General features: G+C 49.0%; 1 protein-coding gene across 1 annotated transcript in view; it reads left to right on the top strand.

The window, feature by feature from the left end:
* Positions 1 to 17,020, top strand: part of LOC147628464 (uncharacterized) — a 121,433-nt gene that overhangs the window by 19,198 nt on the left and 85,215 nt on the right. Inside the window, exons 5-6 of the mRNA XM_086813052.1 lie at positions 3,784 to 4,072; positions 4,168 to 4,274. Coding sequence (XP_086669178.1) covers positions 3,784 to 4,072; positions 4,168 to 4,274 — 396 coding nt within the window. The remainder of the gene's footprint in view (positions 1 to 3,783; positions 4,073 to 4,167; positions 4,275 to 17,020) is intronic.

Here is a 17,020-nt window from a genome sequence, read left to right as displayed (position 1 = left end):
CATCGGAGGACAACTTTACAAAGCTGGTGCAGACGGTGTTTTGAGGCGTTGTGTTAGTCCACATGAAGTTCCCTCCATCTTGGAGGATGCACATGCTGGCCCATCTGGTGGCCACAACCCCAGTCACATTACTGCACATCGAATCTTCCAGAGCAGCCTATGGTGGCCATTTATGTTCAAAGATGCCAATCTGCATGTCCAACATTGCGACATTTGCCAAAGGTGTGGCTGGAAACCCTCTAACCAGGCGAATCGCTCCCTCCACATCTCATTAGCTTGGCTACCCTTCGGGCGGTGGGGTATCGACTTCGTGGGGCCTATAGAGCCAATGGCGTACCCTTCTCAAGCAAAATCTCTCCTGGTTTCCACCGACTACGCCACCAAGTGGGCTGAGGTCCAGACAACTGGGGACGACATGGCAGCCACAGTGGCCAAATTTCTCTATGAATATATCTTCAGCAGGTGTGGTTGTCCTCTTGAAATCACCAGTGATCAGGGTTCCCACTTTGTCAACAAAATGCTCTCATCTCTTCACTCACTTCCATCGGAATTCTTGTGCTTACTACCCCAAGGCGAACGAGCAGGCAGAGAGCACCAACAAGGTCTTGGGTACTCTACTCCAAAAAACTTGCCACACTCACCCACGCACATGGGGCCAAGCAATCTACGGCATTCTCTGGGGTTATCGCACTGCTTGCAAGGCTACCACGCGGAAGACCCCTTTCCAGCTAGCCTATGGTCTAGAAGCAATGTCACCATTTGAGTTTAATGCAGGCTCTGCTCGGGTTGGCACCTCAAACCTTCCTGGCTTCGCCATCGCATGTACTGCTGCAGTACCCTGCTTAGCACGCTTGGAGGTGACCAGACTCTTGGCCATCCAAGCTCTTAGTGCTGAACAGCATCGCCGTAAGGCCTGGCACAATCGTCACCTTCGCAGACTGCAGTTCCAAGATGGAGACCAGGTACTCTTGGACCACGCCAAATATCTGAAAAGGGCCAAGAAGCTGGTTCCAGCTTATCAAGGGCCATACATTGTCAACCAGATCCTTCCGCAAGGCGCTGTTAAACTTGCACATCTTGATAGAACACTCCTTCCTTTGATCAACGGCTCCCGCGCCAAGAAGTATACTCCTAACCCACTTAATCCCTTCCTTTTCTTTTTTCTCTTCTCTCTGCTTCTATCACTCTGCACAAATGCATATTTTCTCTCTATTTTTTCTTTTTCTGTCTCTCTCTTCCTCATTTTCATTGTTTATTTCTTATATCTATATAAAATTTTCTCCCAAAAAAAAAAACAGGGCTCTTTTCATTGTAGCTCCTTTCCCCCTCTACCTACTTTTCTCTTCTTCACCATTATATATATATATATATATATATATATATATATATATATATATATAACCTTCCTTCCTTGCCCCCCCACCTGTTTCTCGCCCTCCACCTCCCTTTTGTCCTTCTCCTTCTCTTTCTCGCCCACCTCCACCTTCTCGCCTACCTCCACCTTCTGGCCCACCTCCCCTTCTTGCCCTCCACCTCCCCCTCCATCTCGCTCACCCCACCTCCACCTTCTCACCCTCCATCTCTCCCTCCATCTCGCCCACCCCACCCCACCGCACCTCTCCCTCCGCCCACCCCCACCTTCTTGCCTACCTCCACTTGCTCGCCCACCACCTTCCCCTCCCTCTCATCCACCCACCTCCACCTTCTTGCCCTCGGCCACCTTCTCGCCCACCACCTTCCTGTCCCTCTCGCCCATCCACCTTCCCCTCCCTCTCGTGCACCTTCTGCTCGCCCACCACCACCGCGCCACCTTCTCGTTTATCTCGCCCAAATTGTGCTTTTTGTACGCAATCTTTTTTAGACATGCTTTTGGCATTCTTTGCGCTCGATTCTTATAGGGCATGCTTTTGGCGAATCTTGCTTCACATCTAATGCAAGTTTCGTTTTGGAGGAACTAAAGGTATTTCTCCGTTGCATCATCTTCCTCACCAACCTTCTCACACCCCTCCTCCATCTATGGCTTCCTCTTCGACACCCGTGACCGCTCCTTCCTCTTCACCTTCTCCACAAGTATCCCCAACCAAGGCGTCAGTGCACTCTTCATCTGCATCATCGGGCTCTGCTTCCTCCTCCGTTTTTTGCATCATTGGGCTCTGCTTCTTCGTCTGACGAAGCCTATCACCCAAGTCACGGAGGCCACTCGAGTTCTTCTTCGGCATCTGATTCATCTACATCTGCGAAGGCACCCTCTTGCAGACCGCCGAAATCCCCCAGTAAGTCTTCTCACATCACTTTAGCCTCTCCATCCCTTCTACGCACTTCCCTTCCACCCTCATAATTCAAATTTCAGATCTTCCCCCCCGCCCCCCCTCGTTCACTTCCATTTTTTCTGCTCCGGAAATCACTACCCTAAATTGTCAAATCCTTGCATCTGTTGCCCTTCCCACCATTGATTAACCCCTCCTTTTTGCCTATCCTCATCAATTCTCTAGCCTCTCCGTCGGCTACATGACCCCAGATAGTCTCACTCATGCCTTAAACTTTCCCTCTGTTCCTCAACCTACTACGCCTTCTTTCTGTGGTTTACCGTTGATTGCCTTGTTGGATAAGTGTAAGGCCTATCTTGATCCCCGGCACTCTTCTTATTCCCGCTTTCATCAACTCTTTCGCCTTTTTTATTATTTTTTTCTTCTCCGAGAACCCCCCTCATCACTTTCCATCCCCAATCCCATGCTTGTTGATGCTTTTCTCTGCGTCTGCCAAGTGAAACCCTTTTCCTTTCCCAAACTCATATACTCCAATCTTCAGGATCACAGCAAGCGCTTCACTGCCCAATTCAAAAAATCGGCCACTTCTCGCTTCATGCTCCCTTCTGCTCCGTTTATCACCTTTCTCTTTCGCCTCCCCAGAGCTTTGGTGCTGCAGGGAACTCTTCGTCAGCCTCACCCCACAACCACTTGTACACCCTCTACACCGGCTTCTTCGTCAGCACCCTGCGCCCGTCACAAGTGTCCCAAGGCGGTTCAGGACACGCCTCAACAGCTCGACCAACTCCCTGCATGTGAGCGTTCTTTTCCTCTCATTTGGACCTCCTCTGTGCCTTTGCCCCATCCCACCTCTGCTCCAAACCTCTCCTATGCTACAACTCCTATCCTGTCCGCCTGCGAAATGGGTACTCTACAATGCTACAGCTAGTTTGATCCACAGGGGAGTCCCGTAACATGTCAGCCTAGACGCAGTATCGGTATCTCTTCAAAGACTTCTTTCTACTTCTGTATACTCGGCTTGGGAGATCATTGCTAGTCTTATTGCATCGTAGATCTGGTGATCAACATGCACAGAGGGTCTAGATGGGACTCAGATTCATGCCTCTTAGTCACTCTTTGTAGTTTGGCAGGATATTATACACACCCTCATGGTCACGTGGAGCAGGATTCAAGGCTCCTCATGCTCCACAGCGAGCCGGAGAGCTTCCTGGATGAGAGAATGAGACCATGGTCTTTTCTTCATGTATACAGCCACAGGGTCTTCATGTCATTTCCCCTCTCTGGATTTGTTACGGCAGCGTCGCTTGTTTTCCACATGACCATAGATGAAACTTTTACAGGACTTTATCCTGGATTTTTTTGAGTTAGTCATACTTCATAGATGTTCATTTTCGTTTTAAAAAAAGTCCCTAGAGAAGAAGAATGCTACCAGCTTTATGTTTTGGACCACTGGTGGTAATGTTTGGAAGTCACTTACTTATGGTGGTATCTTGAGACAAACCAATGGTGCCCACAGGCTATGCAAGAGAGAATGGATGCTCTTGAAGAGCAGTTTCTTGCAATTAAGGAATACATATGCTTAATGCAAGAATACCAGATTCCAATACCAGAAATCGAGTACACATCATATCAGATGATGGCTTCTGATTTCAATAGCTGCAAAGATGCTATGATCACTGCAGAAGAAAGTAAAGTAGAGAATGTCAAGCTATTTAGCGCTGACTTGATGAAGCAATTGGACCAACTAAAGAGTGAGGTTGCATCAATAAGGCAGCGTGCACATCAGGACATGATTCTGGATGAAAGTAGGTGATTCTTATTTTTAACTAATTTCTTGATTTTTAGAAGGTTAAATATTTTAAACTGACCAATTTTATGTATTTTTTTGTGATCAAAATAGACTCCGATATGCAGGAAGTCCTGACTTATGTGCGAAAGCTTTCTAAAGACATAGAAGCTCAAAAAAGTCAATTCCACCGCATTCAACAATATCAGCTAGTTTTTCAGGTATTTTTTAGAAGATTCACTTCTATTTCTTTGAATTGCAAAGAAAACTTTTGTGAAAAAGAATTTGATAGATCTTTGCTGTACATGGGCGAGCATGGGCACGCGTGTGTGCATGTGTGTGTGTGAAAAAGAAAGAAGAAAGAAAGTTGTATTAACGTCTTCGAAAGGCCAAAATGACCTATGAGACCAAAAGGCACATTATTGTGGGTACAAAATAGTAATAAAGAAAGATAATAAAAATCTAGAACTATAAAATCTGATCTAGGTACATGAGCAGAGAGCTCTCATATCACCCTAATACATCCCTCATGGGCGGCTGTGACATGGTGCTCAAGGTGGTAAAACTGAGCCGACGCAAGAAGGTCTTGCAATGATGGGAGATGATGGCCCGAATCCTCTTGTGGTGGCGTGGCTGTGGGCGAGGTCCATGGGGTCTCGGGTGTCGAGCTCTGCATAACTCAGTGGCTCTGTCGAGTGGCACACCTCTCGGATGAGATCCTGCACTAGCCTGTGGTCCGGGTATGGTGGGTGGATCGGCCCTCAGAGTGCTGGTATGGAAGAAGTCAATGAGAGGTCTCTGTGGTTGTCCTCAAGGAAGTATAGATGGTCTGGATCTCTCTAAGGACTCCCTCTGTCTGTGGAGCTCTAGAATAAAAAGTCCCAAGCATCTCTCATCCGGGAAGTCATTATCCTAGAAAGTGGTCCGAACCTAGCTCGGAAGAGGAAGTGGAACCTCCCCTGAATCTCATAGTATACAGGGCATCGACATATGTAATGATCCTCTATCTCGGGCTCTGTGTGATAGAGTTGTCATATCCTGTCCTCTGGTGCGGCTGCCTTGGGCCCATATTTGGCAATCTCCACTCTTAGCTCATGGGACGAGGTGCGGATTTGACCGATCGCACATCTCACCCCAAAAGATAGGTGTGTGTCCATGTAGCGTGGGGGGAAGATGAAACCATCCTTTGTCAGGCATAGGAGGTGATCTCTGTAAAAGGCTATCTTCGTCCCCAGTGGACAACTAGGTGAACTCCATGTCCTCTGAGTATCAGTGTGACAACAACCTTCTTGATAACCTTGCTCCGCTTTGTGCAGCTGAGAGCAAATGACGGGGCCTCTATGCTGTACTGGAACGGGGGGAGTGCCTCCCTCCATCTGCATGCCGTGCATTCCAAACCAAGTGCCTACCTGTGCATACCAGCACTTTGTATCTCCCTCGAGTGTCAGCTGTCTCGGGGACTCCATGGCTAGCCGGGGGTATCTATCTAGTGGAAGCTCCCATAGCCTGTGCCAGTATGTCACTGTTTGGAATAGAGTCTCTGTGACTATTGGTGTAGCCCCCATCTCTCCCTGCACAATCTTGTGTGGCACTGATGGCTTACTTCTAATCATGCGCGACATCATCGCCACTAGGGGCCTCTCCATAGGCTTCCACCCATCTTATACCTCCTCTGTATCTGTCTCGGCCGACTCTCTCCTCTGTCTCCTCCTCTGGTATAAGCTGGGACCCCAGATGGGGGCACCATACATTAGTGCAGGTGTAACTAGAGTATCAAATAGCCAAAGCTTCAACCTCGACTCTTGAAACTGTATCTATGAGCATTGCCTCTCTAGTGAGCCAAGGGCTGCATATCCCCTCATCGATCTAGCTTTGACCACCTTCCGCATCGAGAATTGAGGTCCGGCAAAAGTGATCCCAAGGTATACATACGAGGCAACATACTCCACAGGCTCTCCACTGTATGTAAACTGTAGGTAGAGAGAGAGAGAGAAAGAAAGAAAGAAAGAAAGAAAGATATATAAACGTCTGCAAAAGGCCAAAATTGGCCTATGAGACAAACAAGTAGTACAATGATGTTCCTCCAGTCATCAAGAGGAAAACGTGGACTGAGAATAAAATGTACAAGTATGACAACACGACCATAGGGGACTCAATGGTGGTGTACAAACGAGAGGGTGTGAATGGAGTACTAGGGCTACTAATGCATCTCTATATGCTGAAGGGGTGATACAAGTATGATATGTTATCTACTCCTAACTCCATCCAGTCCCATAGTCTGGGTACAATATGTCATACATCCGATCTGAGGATGCCGTAAATGTCTGGAACATGCGTCTTGGATCAGAGCGAAAATGTGTTAGCTCCTCCTCAACCTCCTCTGCTGGTGTCGAGACCGGATGGCCGCGATCTCTCTGTGGTGTAGCCATGGTGTCTGGTAGCCGGCTAGTCTAGGTCGTCGCCTAGCTCGAATCTCCTCTGCTCGCTGAGATGTCACTCCCAATGTATGTGGCTGGGCTACTGGTGCCAATCTCTGGAGGTAGAGAGAAAGAAAGAAAGAAAGAAAGATATTATTAATGTCTTCCAAAAGACCGAACTCGGCCTATGAGACAAATCGGTGTACCTGTATGGGGTATCCTCTGTCATCCCAACAAAATGAAAAAGTACTGAACTAAAAAGCTGAATCTGGGTGTGCAATAAGTACAATGAGTGGTGGAGGGGATGGAGCTCTACTACTAGGAGAATGCAAAGCTATATGCATGGAGTATACAATCATGATATGCAACCTAGCTAGCTCCATCCTGTACCATATATATATATATATAGAGAGAGAGAGAGAGAGAGAGATTAACGTCTGCGAAAGGCCAAATGAAATGATATATTAATGTCTCTAAGAGGCCATAATGGCCTATGAGACCAAAACTGAGAGTACATCTGAAGTTGGTGTCTCATCAAAGAAAACAACTAAATGAGACTAAAAAGTACAATAAACTGATTGTCCTGCAGTTATAAGAACAGAACTGTAAGAATCCGAGATGATACTCAGTAGAAAATACTGGAAAATACTGAAAAATGTATATCAAGTAGATCCATGTATGCTCATAAGTTGAAGTGTTGCCCTCTCCTTAGATCAAGTATCTCCGCCATGGGGCTGTCTAGAATGGAGAGGTCGTAGAAGCGAGGTAGGCGCCTCCGATGCCGAGCAATAATGGCTCTGATTTGGCGATGGTGAGGACGGTGTGGTCGGGATCCTGGTGGGCGTGGTCGACGAGACGACATAAGATAACTGCTCTATCAGTGGTGACTCCCTGGGAGCGTGGTCGGTGCCCTGATGGCCCAATAGAGGAGGTATCAGGAGGTGTGTGGGCTGGGGTGCTGGTGCTGGTGCTGGTGCTGGTGCTGAAGAAATCTGTTAGGGTCCTCTGTCTAGGCACATCATGGCTCGGCCTCCTGTCTGCCAAGAGGGTCTCTCTATGTCTCCTGAGCTCAAGTAGAAACAATCCGAGGCATCTTTGATCCTCAAACTCCATGACCCTGCGTAACGGCCCAAAACCCTCTCGGAAGAGGCAGTGATATCTCCCTCGGATCTCATAATAGACTGTACATCGGCAAATGTAGTGTTCCTCTGTATCTACCTCCTGGTAGCATAGCTGACAAATGCGGTCATCCACGATCTGATGCACATATCGCCCTGTCTCAATCCGCAGCTAGTGTGATGAGGTCCAGATCTGTCCAATGGCACAACGTATCCCACGTGATAGGTGTACATCCATGTACGCCGGGCGGGTGATAAAATCATCCGGTGAGAGGTGTAGAAAATGGCTCTTGTAATGAGTCATTTTCGTGCCCAAGGGCTCAAGGGGGCTAGTCCATGTCCTCTCTGTGTCCACTCTGATGATATCCATCCTGATCACGCGGTTTTGCTCTGAGCGGGTGAGATCCAAAACTGGACAATCCAGACTATACTAAAAGGGTGGTAGTGCCTCTTTCCGCAAACCATGTAGGTCAAACCATGATCTCATCTGAGCGTACCAGCAATGACTATGTCCATCCTCTGCCAACTGTATGGATGAGGTCAATGCCAATCGGGAGTACCTCTGCTGAGGGAGCTCCCATACTGCTTCTTTGCTGCCCCCGCCTGCCCCTTTGCCCTTGCTTACTCCCCACCTTTGCCCCCCTTCCTCTCCCGTTTTCCCAGCTATTTCATCTGGATTCAAGTCGGCCGCCCACTTTTCTTGATTGGTCTTAGGGATTTTTCTACCGCAACCAATCTCTCATCACCCCCATTGGCTGGGAGAATCATCAATTTTTCACAAGACGAGCTCACCTCTCCTCAGCACGACATTGAACTTGAGGTCCGGACTACCCTTGTTGCGAGAGTTTATGGTTCCCACCCCTCTCGTTCGCAGGCCCTTGAATGGCTTCTAGCAGCTCTCCCTTTGGAGCTGATTGTGCACTTTCAGGATACTCGTTTACTTGGTCGAGGCTTCTTCGAGGTGGACTTTCATTCTTCAGAAGCTACTTCTGAGGCTTTGGCTAGCAGCCCCTTTCCTCTTGGTCCCAGGAAGATTTTCTTCTTTCAGTACCAGGTGGGCTTTGATCCAGTGGTGGAGGATCAACGCCTTACCCCGTCTCACTACGGTTCCCTGCTCTTCCTCGTTCCTATCGGAAGGTTTTAGCTTCCATAGGGGCATCCTTTGGCCAGGTTCTAGAGGTACCAATCGTCCCGAGCTCTCCCGCCTCAGCTTCTGCGGCCGTTACCGCCACTCTTGATGGTGTACCCCGGGTCCTTGTGCTTGTTCCTGATCCATCGATTACTGATGATCATGTTATGCTTCAGAGACTTGACGGATCTCATTTCCGCCAGAGGATGGAGATTGCAGGCAAGGCATGTCGATCTGATGGCATATCTCTGATCCTCTGTATGAAGTAGATCGTCTGGAAGAGGGCCTCTACTAGCATAGGAGGTGCAGCAAACTCCGTCTGGACAATGTCATGTGGGATGGAGGGTTTGCTGCGGATCATCCGTGAGAGCATGAGTATCTGAGGCCTCTCTATCTGAGACCATGTGGAGGTGGCGAGCCCAGGTGCCCATACTGCTGCAGCATACATCAAAGCAGGGGTGACTAGTGTGTCAAACAACCACCCCTTCGTGCGGGGCTCCTGGAAGTGTGCCTGGTGACACTGTCTCTCTAGCATGGCCAGAGCTGCATACCCTCGTGTGAGTCTATCCCTGGCTGCCTGTGCCATAGTAAATCTTCTTGGCGGAGTCGTAAATGTAATCCCCAGGTACACATATGAGTGTACCACCTCTACCTGTCCTCCTGCTAGTGTGAAGATGGCCTGTTGTCGAGCCGGCCCTGAGGTGTGGAAAATCATGGCCTTGGTTTTCCCAGGGTTCACTGTAAGCCCCCTCTGTGTGCAGAAGTCGTCGAGTGCATGGAGATGGTGCTGTAGTCCCATCTGCGACTCACAGACCATAATATTATCATCTGCATATAGCATAGTGTGGACTGTGGTACCTGAGATGTCTACCCCGTCCCCACCACCGTGACCAATGAAGTCAGCCAACTCATCATGTATAGCCCAAATAGTGTAGGAGAGTGGGCATCCTTGCTTCACACCTATGGTGCTAGCAATAACATCAGATAGCGTATGCGCCCGAGGACCTGCTCATATAAAGCATAGATGCCCCAAACCATCTCTGATGGGATCCCCAATGACTGGAACTGCTGGAAGAATCTCTCTCGTGGAACGTGTCAAATGCTTTGCGGAAATCCACAAAGCAGCAGTATAATCTCTTCTCCCGCGCCCTAGCCTGGTCAATCAAACATCTCAGAGTGAATATATGGTCAATAGTGGAGAAAGCTCGTCGGAATCCAGCCTGCCCTGGTGCTCGCAATCCCTCCTTGTCTGCATATGAGCTCAACTCTGCCTCGAGCACTGCGCCATGAAGTTTGGCCAATGTATGACCAATCATGATAGTCCTGTAGTTGCTGGGGTCTAGCATGTCTCCCGCTTTTTGGAGAGGCACGATGGTGTGCATAGTCCACTCAGCTGGTAGGCCCTCCACTAGTGCCCTATTAAAGAGGTGAGCAACAAAGGGTCCCAATGTGTCAGCTGCATAAATAAGATGCTTACTCTGTATACCTGTGTGGTCAGCCGATCTCCCATGCTGTAACCGGCGGATAGCTCTCTCTACCATCGAGGCAGTAAAGAAAGTAGAGGTGGTAGGGCGGGAGTCCTGTGGCTGTGGTATGGACGGCTGCTGAGGGATATGGTAGAGGCTCTTTGCATGTGTGTGCCATGTCTGTGGATCCTCAATCGGGGTACGAGGGCAAGGCTCTCTCATCCTGCACCATGCAGTGGCTGCATCTCTGCTCATGAGTAGGTGGTATATATTCCAGTACTGTGCCTCCTCATATGCACGCCTCTTACGGCGTGTGAGGATCCTCATCTATCGGCTCGCCTGTCTTAGTGTAATGGTCCTCAGTGCTCTTTGGGCACGGAGGTGTCTATATAGCTCTCTGCACTCATCATCATACCATCGATTCTGGGGCATGCTCCCAGATCTATCTGAGTGTGCAATGTGTGTATGATGGGGGAAGCTGCGGGTGGCGGCCGTATGTAGTAGAGATGACTGCTAGGTGGTGAATGTGTCTAGAGGTGACAGGGGATCCATCTGGAATAGCCCGTCATATACATGATGCTCATATATGTCTGCCAAGTCATGGGTGAAGTAGAAAGTTGTATGCGATGCCTGTGTGGGCTGTGTGGGTGCTGGTGTGGAGCTCGCCAGTGACAGTAAGAGGTACATGTGATCCGCACCAATAGGACAGGGGGGATGGTGAAAGATGTCACTGCCTGTGTGGTCTCCATGGACCCCATGATGTAGTCCACTGTGCTACCCCCACCCCCCCCCCCCCCCCCCCCCCCCCCCCCCCCCGGCGATCGTGGAAAGCATGTCAGTGCTCCTGAATCCTGCCACTGTCTCATCCCGTTATAAATAACGAGATGGTGTCGCGCTCCTAGCTCAAGTAAGTGATGACCATATCTTGAGGGCCTTCATTGCCGTCTCGAGCGCCTTGAGCTTCTCTTGGAGACTTGGAGCCATTCCTCGAGCTTACTCTGTAGCGCTTCCCACAGGCAGGGAGGAGAGAGAGAGAGAGAGAGAGAGAGAGAGAGAGAGAGAGAGAGAGAGAGAGAAACGAATTAACGTCTTCAAAAGGCCAAAGTGACCTATGAGACCAAAGTTACAACCATGTGACATCTGATACACTGGAAAAGAAAAGAAAGGACTGAAGGTAAGTATCTAGCCCTACAATACATCAGTAGGGAGCATCCGGAAGCAGCAACTAGGGAGAGTGGGAAGCTAATGCTACTAGTCAAAATGGGGTGCATGAGTACATGGATACATGAATACATGAATATGGGGGAGTACAAAAGTGACAGTGAGTACAACAGTATATGGCTGGAGTGGTAATCATCCTAGGAGCTCTAGCATGGGTCTCTGCCGCATGGCCTCGGTATTTGCCATAGTGAGATGCTTGGTCGGACGAGCCTGATGCCTCGCAATGATTCCTTGAATCCTCCGGTGTAGGCACCGTCTCTGATGTAAGGATCCGCGAACCCTCGGGCGTCTGGATCTGCCCAACTAGAGAGAGAGAGAGAGTTATGTTGTTGCCTTGGGGGACCTGAGGAAGGGCGGGTGGGGAAAGGGAGGCGCAAGGGCTAGAGAGAGAGAGAGAGAGAGAGAGAGAGAGAGAGAGAGAGAAATGAAATGTTATATTAACGTCTTCAAAAGGCCATAATGACCTATGAGACCAAAAGTTACATCATGGTGGATCTGATACAATGTCTGGATAAAAAAACCCAGAAAATGAAAAAATAAAGATGATACTACTGGCACCTAAAAAATGAAACTGGAACTGGAAGGTACACTATGGAGGTACCTCCATCTCATAATATGTGCCGCATCGGACACTGGCGGATCTCCTCAATATCCTGTGTGGTCAGCACCCTGACTGGGTGTCTCGCATGCCTCGCAAGAATAATCCGAATCTGCCGCTGCAACATCCGTCTATGCTGGGATGCCCTCCTCCGTGGTCGTGGGCGTCTGGACCACCCAAGCTCAATCGCACGATCAATCAGTGTACCTCTGGTGTGGGCGGTATCCATGTCCTGCTGTGCTGCTGTGGTCCATCTGGCGCAGTGATGGCCGGACTAAAGAAGTCTGTAATGTGCCTCTGAGTCTGGCTCTCTGTGCGCCTAAGCAGGCTATCTCTATGTCTCCGCAGCTCAAGCAAGAACAATCCCAAACACCTCTGGTCCTGGTACCCCATGACTCTGGAAAGTGGTCCAAAACCCTCTCTGAATAAACAGTGGAAACGACCACGTATCTCATAGTATGCAGTACAATGCATATATAATGCAGCTCTGTCTCTGGCTCCCCATGGCATACTCGGCATATCCTGGCCTCAGCTGGTATACCTCTATATCGGCCAATCTCAATCTCAAGCTGGTGTGAGGATGTGCGAATCTGACCAATAGCACATCGTACTGCATGAGACAAGTGTACATCCATGTAACTGGGTCTGATCACAAAACCATCTGCTGTGAGCTGAAGAAAATGTTCTCTGTAGAAAGCCATCTTCGTGCCCAGCTCCTCAGTCGGCTGTATCCATGTCCTCCTAATGTCCAGCTGAACTAAATCCTGACGGATGAGTCTGGTAATCTCTGTCCGTGTAAGAGTGAGAGAGGGTGCCTCCAGAGAATACTGGAAGGGAGGCAATCTGTCCATGCTAAAACCATGTGCCTGGAACCAAGATGTCATCTGTCCATACCAACAAGCCGTGTCTCCCTGTAAAGCTAACTGTCGGGAGGACTCCAGGGCGAGGCGTGCATATCTGTCTCGGGGGAGATCCCACAAGCCATGTATGTAGGAGACTGATCTCGTAAGAGCCTCAATCACCAGAGGGGCAGCCGCCAGCTCTGCTCGAATAATCTCATGAGGTACCACAGCCTTGGCTCTAATAAGCCTAGCAATCATAGATACCAAAGGCCTCTCCATACCTCTCCACCCGCCTGCGCTGTGATGGCCCACTGAAGGTCCCCATATCTGCACTCCATAAAGCATAGCTGATGTCACTAGAGTGTCAAAAAGCCAGAGTTTTGTTCGAGGTTCCTGAAACTGAACCTGCGAACACATCCTCTCCAAACCACCCAGGGCTGCATGTGCTCTAGTCAATCTAGTCTCTGCTGCTCTCCTCATCGAAAACACTGGCCCACTGAATACTACCCCAAGATATGTATATGCATCTGTATACTCCACAATCTCCTGCCCATATGTAAATGTGGAAGCTGATCGCCGAACCCACTGTGGCGTGGTGTTAAACACCATAACCTTGGTTTTGCCAAGGTTGACAGACAATCCACTATCATGTGCAAACTCATGTAAAGCATCCAGATGACGCTGCATACCCTCAGGAGAGTCAGAGATCAACACAATATCATCAGCATATAACAATAGTGGGATCCATGTACCTGCTAGCTGGGCTCCTCTGTCCCCCAATCTCTCAATGTAGTCAGAAGCCTCATCCACATACATACCAAACAGTGAAGGAGATAACGGGCAACCTTGCTTCACTCCTATAGTGGAGTGAACCAAAGTAGAGACCCCCTCTGGGGTGCGTACCTGTCCTGCAACTGATCTGTATAAAGCCATAATTCCCCATATGAGCTCTGTGGGTACCCCCATCTCCTGTAATCGCCTCATCAATCTGGCTCTGGGCACTGTATCAAATGCTTTGCGGAAGTCTACAAAGCTACAATAAATCCGTCGCCCATGCGACCTGCCCTCCTCAATAATGGCCCGGAGAGTCAAGATGTGGTCAAGAGTAGAGAAACCTCTCCTGAACCCTGCCTGTCCCTCTGCTCGAATGCCAACTCTCTCTGCCCATCTACTCAACTGCTGCTCAAGAATGGATGCATACAATCGTGCTAGTGTGTGACCAATCATAATAGTGCGATAATTCCCTGGCTGCATAGGGTCCCCTGACTTGAAGATAGGCACGATGGTGGACCTACTCCAAGTCTCGGGTAAGCCTTCGCACATAGCACGATTGAACATCACTGCTAGAAGCTCTGCCAGCATGTCTCTCGCATGAATAAAGTAATCAGCAACCAATCCATCGTGATCATATGCTCTCCCAGTCTTCATCCTATCAATGGCCTTCCTTACCATCTCTGCGGTAAAGAAAGTACATGTCTGTGGGCATGGTGCTGGCGGGTCAGGAAAAGGTGTCTGTCCAGGAACTGTATATAGAGATGCTGCATAACTACCCCAGACCTCTGTAGAAGTGATGGCCAAAGCAGGGGAGGACTCATGAAACAGACGCCAAGCCTCCCTCGAATCCTGGCTCAAGAAAAGCTGGTATAATTCCTGCTCTAGCTGAGCAAGGAAGGCCCGCTTCTTCCTTCGCACAAGGCGTCGGAAGGCAATACGTGACTGTCGGTAAGTAGTGACTCCCAAAGCAACCTCCCGCTGCAGTCGGGCTCTGGTCTCTCTGCACTCCTCATCATACCAGCTGTTCTGGGGCATACATCTAGAATGCTGTCTCTGTCCAGGCTGAGTATGTGGATATGCCTCTCTCGCTGCATCATGTAAAGTCTCTGTCAGTATATGGGTCAACTCCTCCAAAGGTCTCCCTGGCTCCTCTGTGTACAGACGTCTATAAATCCCATCTGTGTAGACAGCATCAGTCTCTGAGGTAAAAGTATATCGAGTGTGATCTGCCCCTCGTGTCCTCTGAGCTGTGGTAAAGTGAAAAGAGATAGTCAATGTCAACAATGCATGATCCACTACTACCCCAATGGGCCGAGATCCAACTGTGAAGTCCTCAATGCATGAAACAAAGCTGGGCATAGCCATAACATAATCCACTGTGCTAGCACCATGTCTATGTGGAAAGCAAGTAAATCCAGCTGCTGACGGAAACCTCTGCAAGCCATTAAGTATGGCCAACCCATGCGCAGTCCCCATATCTACCAAATATCTCCCATACTCTGTGCACTCCACATCCTGTGAGCTTCTGTCTAATCCCATATCCAGAGTGTCCAACTCTCTCAGCATCTCCTCCGAGGTATCATAAAAGGCTGTCTGGCGGTTGCCCGTCCGGGCATTAAAGTCCCCTAACAGGATGATGTCTCCATCCCTAGAGAACTCCCATATGTCATCATCTAGCACAGAGAAAGGAGACTGCCCTCTAGGTGCTGCATATGTCGATGTACTAGGAGCAAAATAGCATATGGCAATATACAGGAATCTGCCTATGTTGGCCCTCAGTCTCACCCACATATATCTGGCCTGATCATCTCTCCGAACTATGTGTATAAGCGGTTGCAGCTCCTCCCTGAAAAGAACTGCCACCCCTCCTGATCCTCTACTACTGTGTACCGATCTCGTCCCTACTCTGCAAGCTGTCTCCCATCTGTATCCTATCACCTGTGGCATCATCTGACCAGGGGCCTGGTGAGTCTCCGAGTAGAAGACTATATCTCTATCTCTAAAGCTGTCCTCAAAGGCACCTACATGAGAGAGAGAGAGAGAGAGAGAGAGAGAGAGAGAGAGAGAGAGAGAGAGAGAGAGAGAGAGAGAGAGAGAAATGAAATGATATATTAATGTCTTCAGAAGGCCAAAATGACCCATGAGACCAAAAAGATTACAACAATTGGTGGATCTGATACAATGTCTGTGTGAGAAAAGCTAAAAACAACTAAACAACTAAGTGAAACTGAAACAACTATGAGGAAAACAACTATGAGAGATAGAGATAGAGATAGAGAGAGAGAGAGAGAGAGAAAGAAAGATTTTATTAACGTCTTCCAAAAGACCGAACTCGGCCTATGAGACAAATCGGAGTACCTGTATGGGGTATCCTCTGTCGTCCCAACAAAATGAAAAAGTACTGAACAAAAAAGCTGAATCTGGGTGTGCAGGGGATGGAGCTCTACTATTAGGAGAATGCAAAGCTATATGCATGGAGTATACAATCATGATATGCAACCTAGCTAGCTCCATCCTGTACCATACTGGGGGTAGAGAGAGAGAGAGAGAGAGAGAGAGAGAGAGAGAGAGAGAGAGAGAGAGAGAGAGAGAGAGAGAAATGAAATGTTATATTAACGTCTTCAAAAGGCCATAATGACCTATGAGACCAAAAAGTTACATCATGGTGGATCTGATACAATGTTTGGATAAAAAACCAGAAAATGAAAAAATAAAGATGATACTATTGGCACCTAGAAAATGAAACTGGAACTGGAAGGTAAACAGAAACCCTTATAGGGTGTGAATATAGTGAGGGGGGGGGGGGGTACGCTATGGAGGTGAGTGGAGTACAGTGAGGGCTGGCGGATCTCCTCAATATCCTCTGTGGTCAGCACCCTGATTGGGTGTCCCGCATGTCTCGCAAGAATAATCCGAATCCGCCGCTGCAACCTCTGTCTATGCTGGGATGCCCTCCTCCGTAGTCGTGGGCGTTTGGACCACCCAAGCTCAATCGCACGATCAATCAGTGTACCGCTGGTGTGGGTGGTATCCATGTCCTGTTGCTGCTGTGGTCCATCTGGCGCAGTGATGGCTGGACTAAAGAAGTCTGTAATGTGCCTCTGAGTCTGGCTCTCCGTGCGCCTAAGCAGGCTATCTCTATATCTCCGCAGCTCAAGCAAGAGAGAGAGAGAGAGAGAGTGCCTCTCGAAGCTCTCCTCAAGCTCGGTTGATGTTTGTGTTGCCGGCAAGGTCCAGGGAGTGTGGGACGTCCGGCTCGCTATAGTGTCGTTGCTTGGTCTAGAGTCACACTAGAGTGGGGCGTCCTCTTGTGGTCGGAAGAACTGAGTGATGGTCACCTAGGGCCGGTGTGGAGAAAGAACGAAAGAAACTTTTAGTAACGTCTTCAAAAGACCACTAGGG

The sequence above is a fragment of the Cibotium barometz genome, chromosome 19, assembly GCF_041138505.1.
Source record: "Cibotium barometz isolate CiBa-2024 chromosome 19, ASM4113850v1, whole genome shotgun sequence".
Lineage (NCBI taxonomy): Eukaryota > Viridiplantae > Streptophyta > Polypodiopsida > Cyatheales > Cibotiaceae > Cibotium > Cibotium barometz.
Note: the sequence above shows the minus strand (reverse complement) of the source record. Positions and strands in the feature narration are given on the sequence as shown.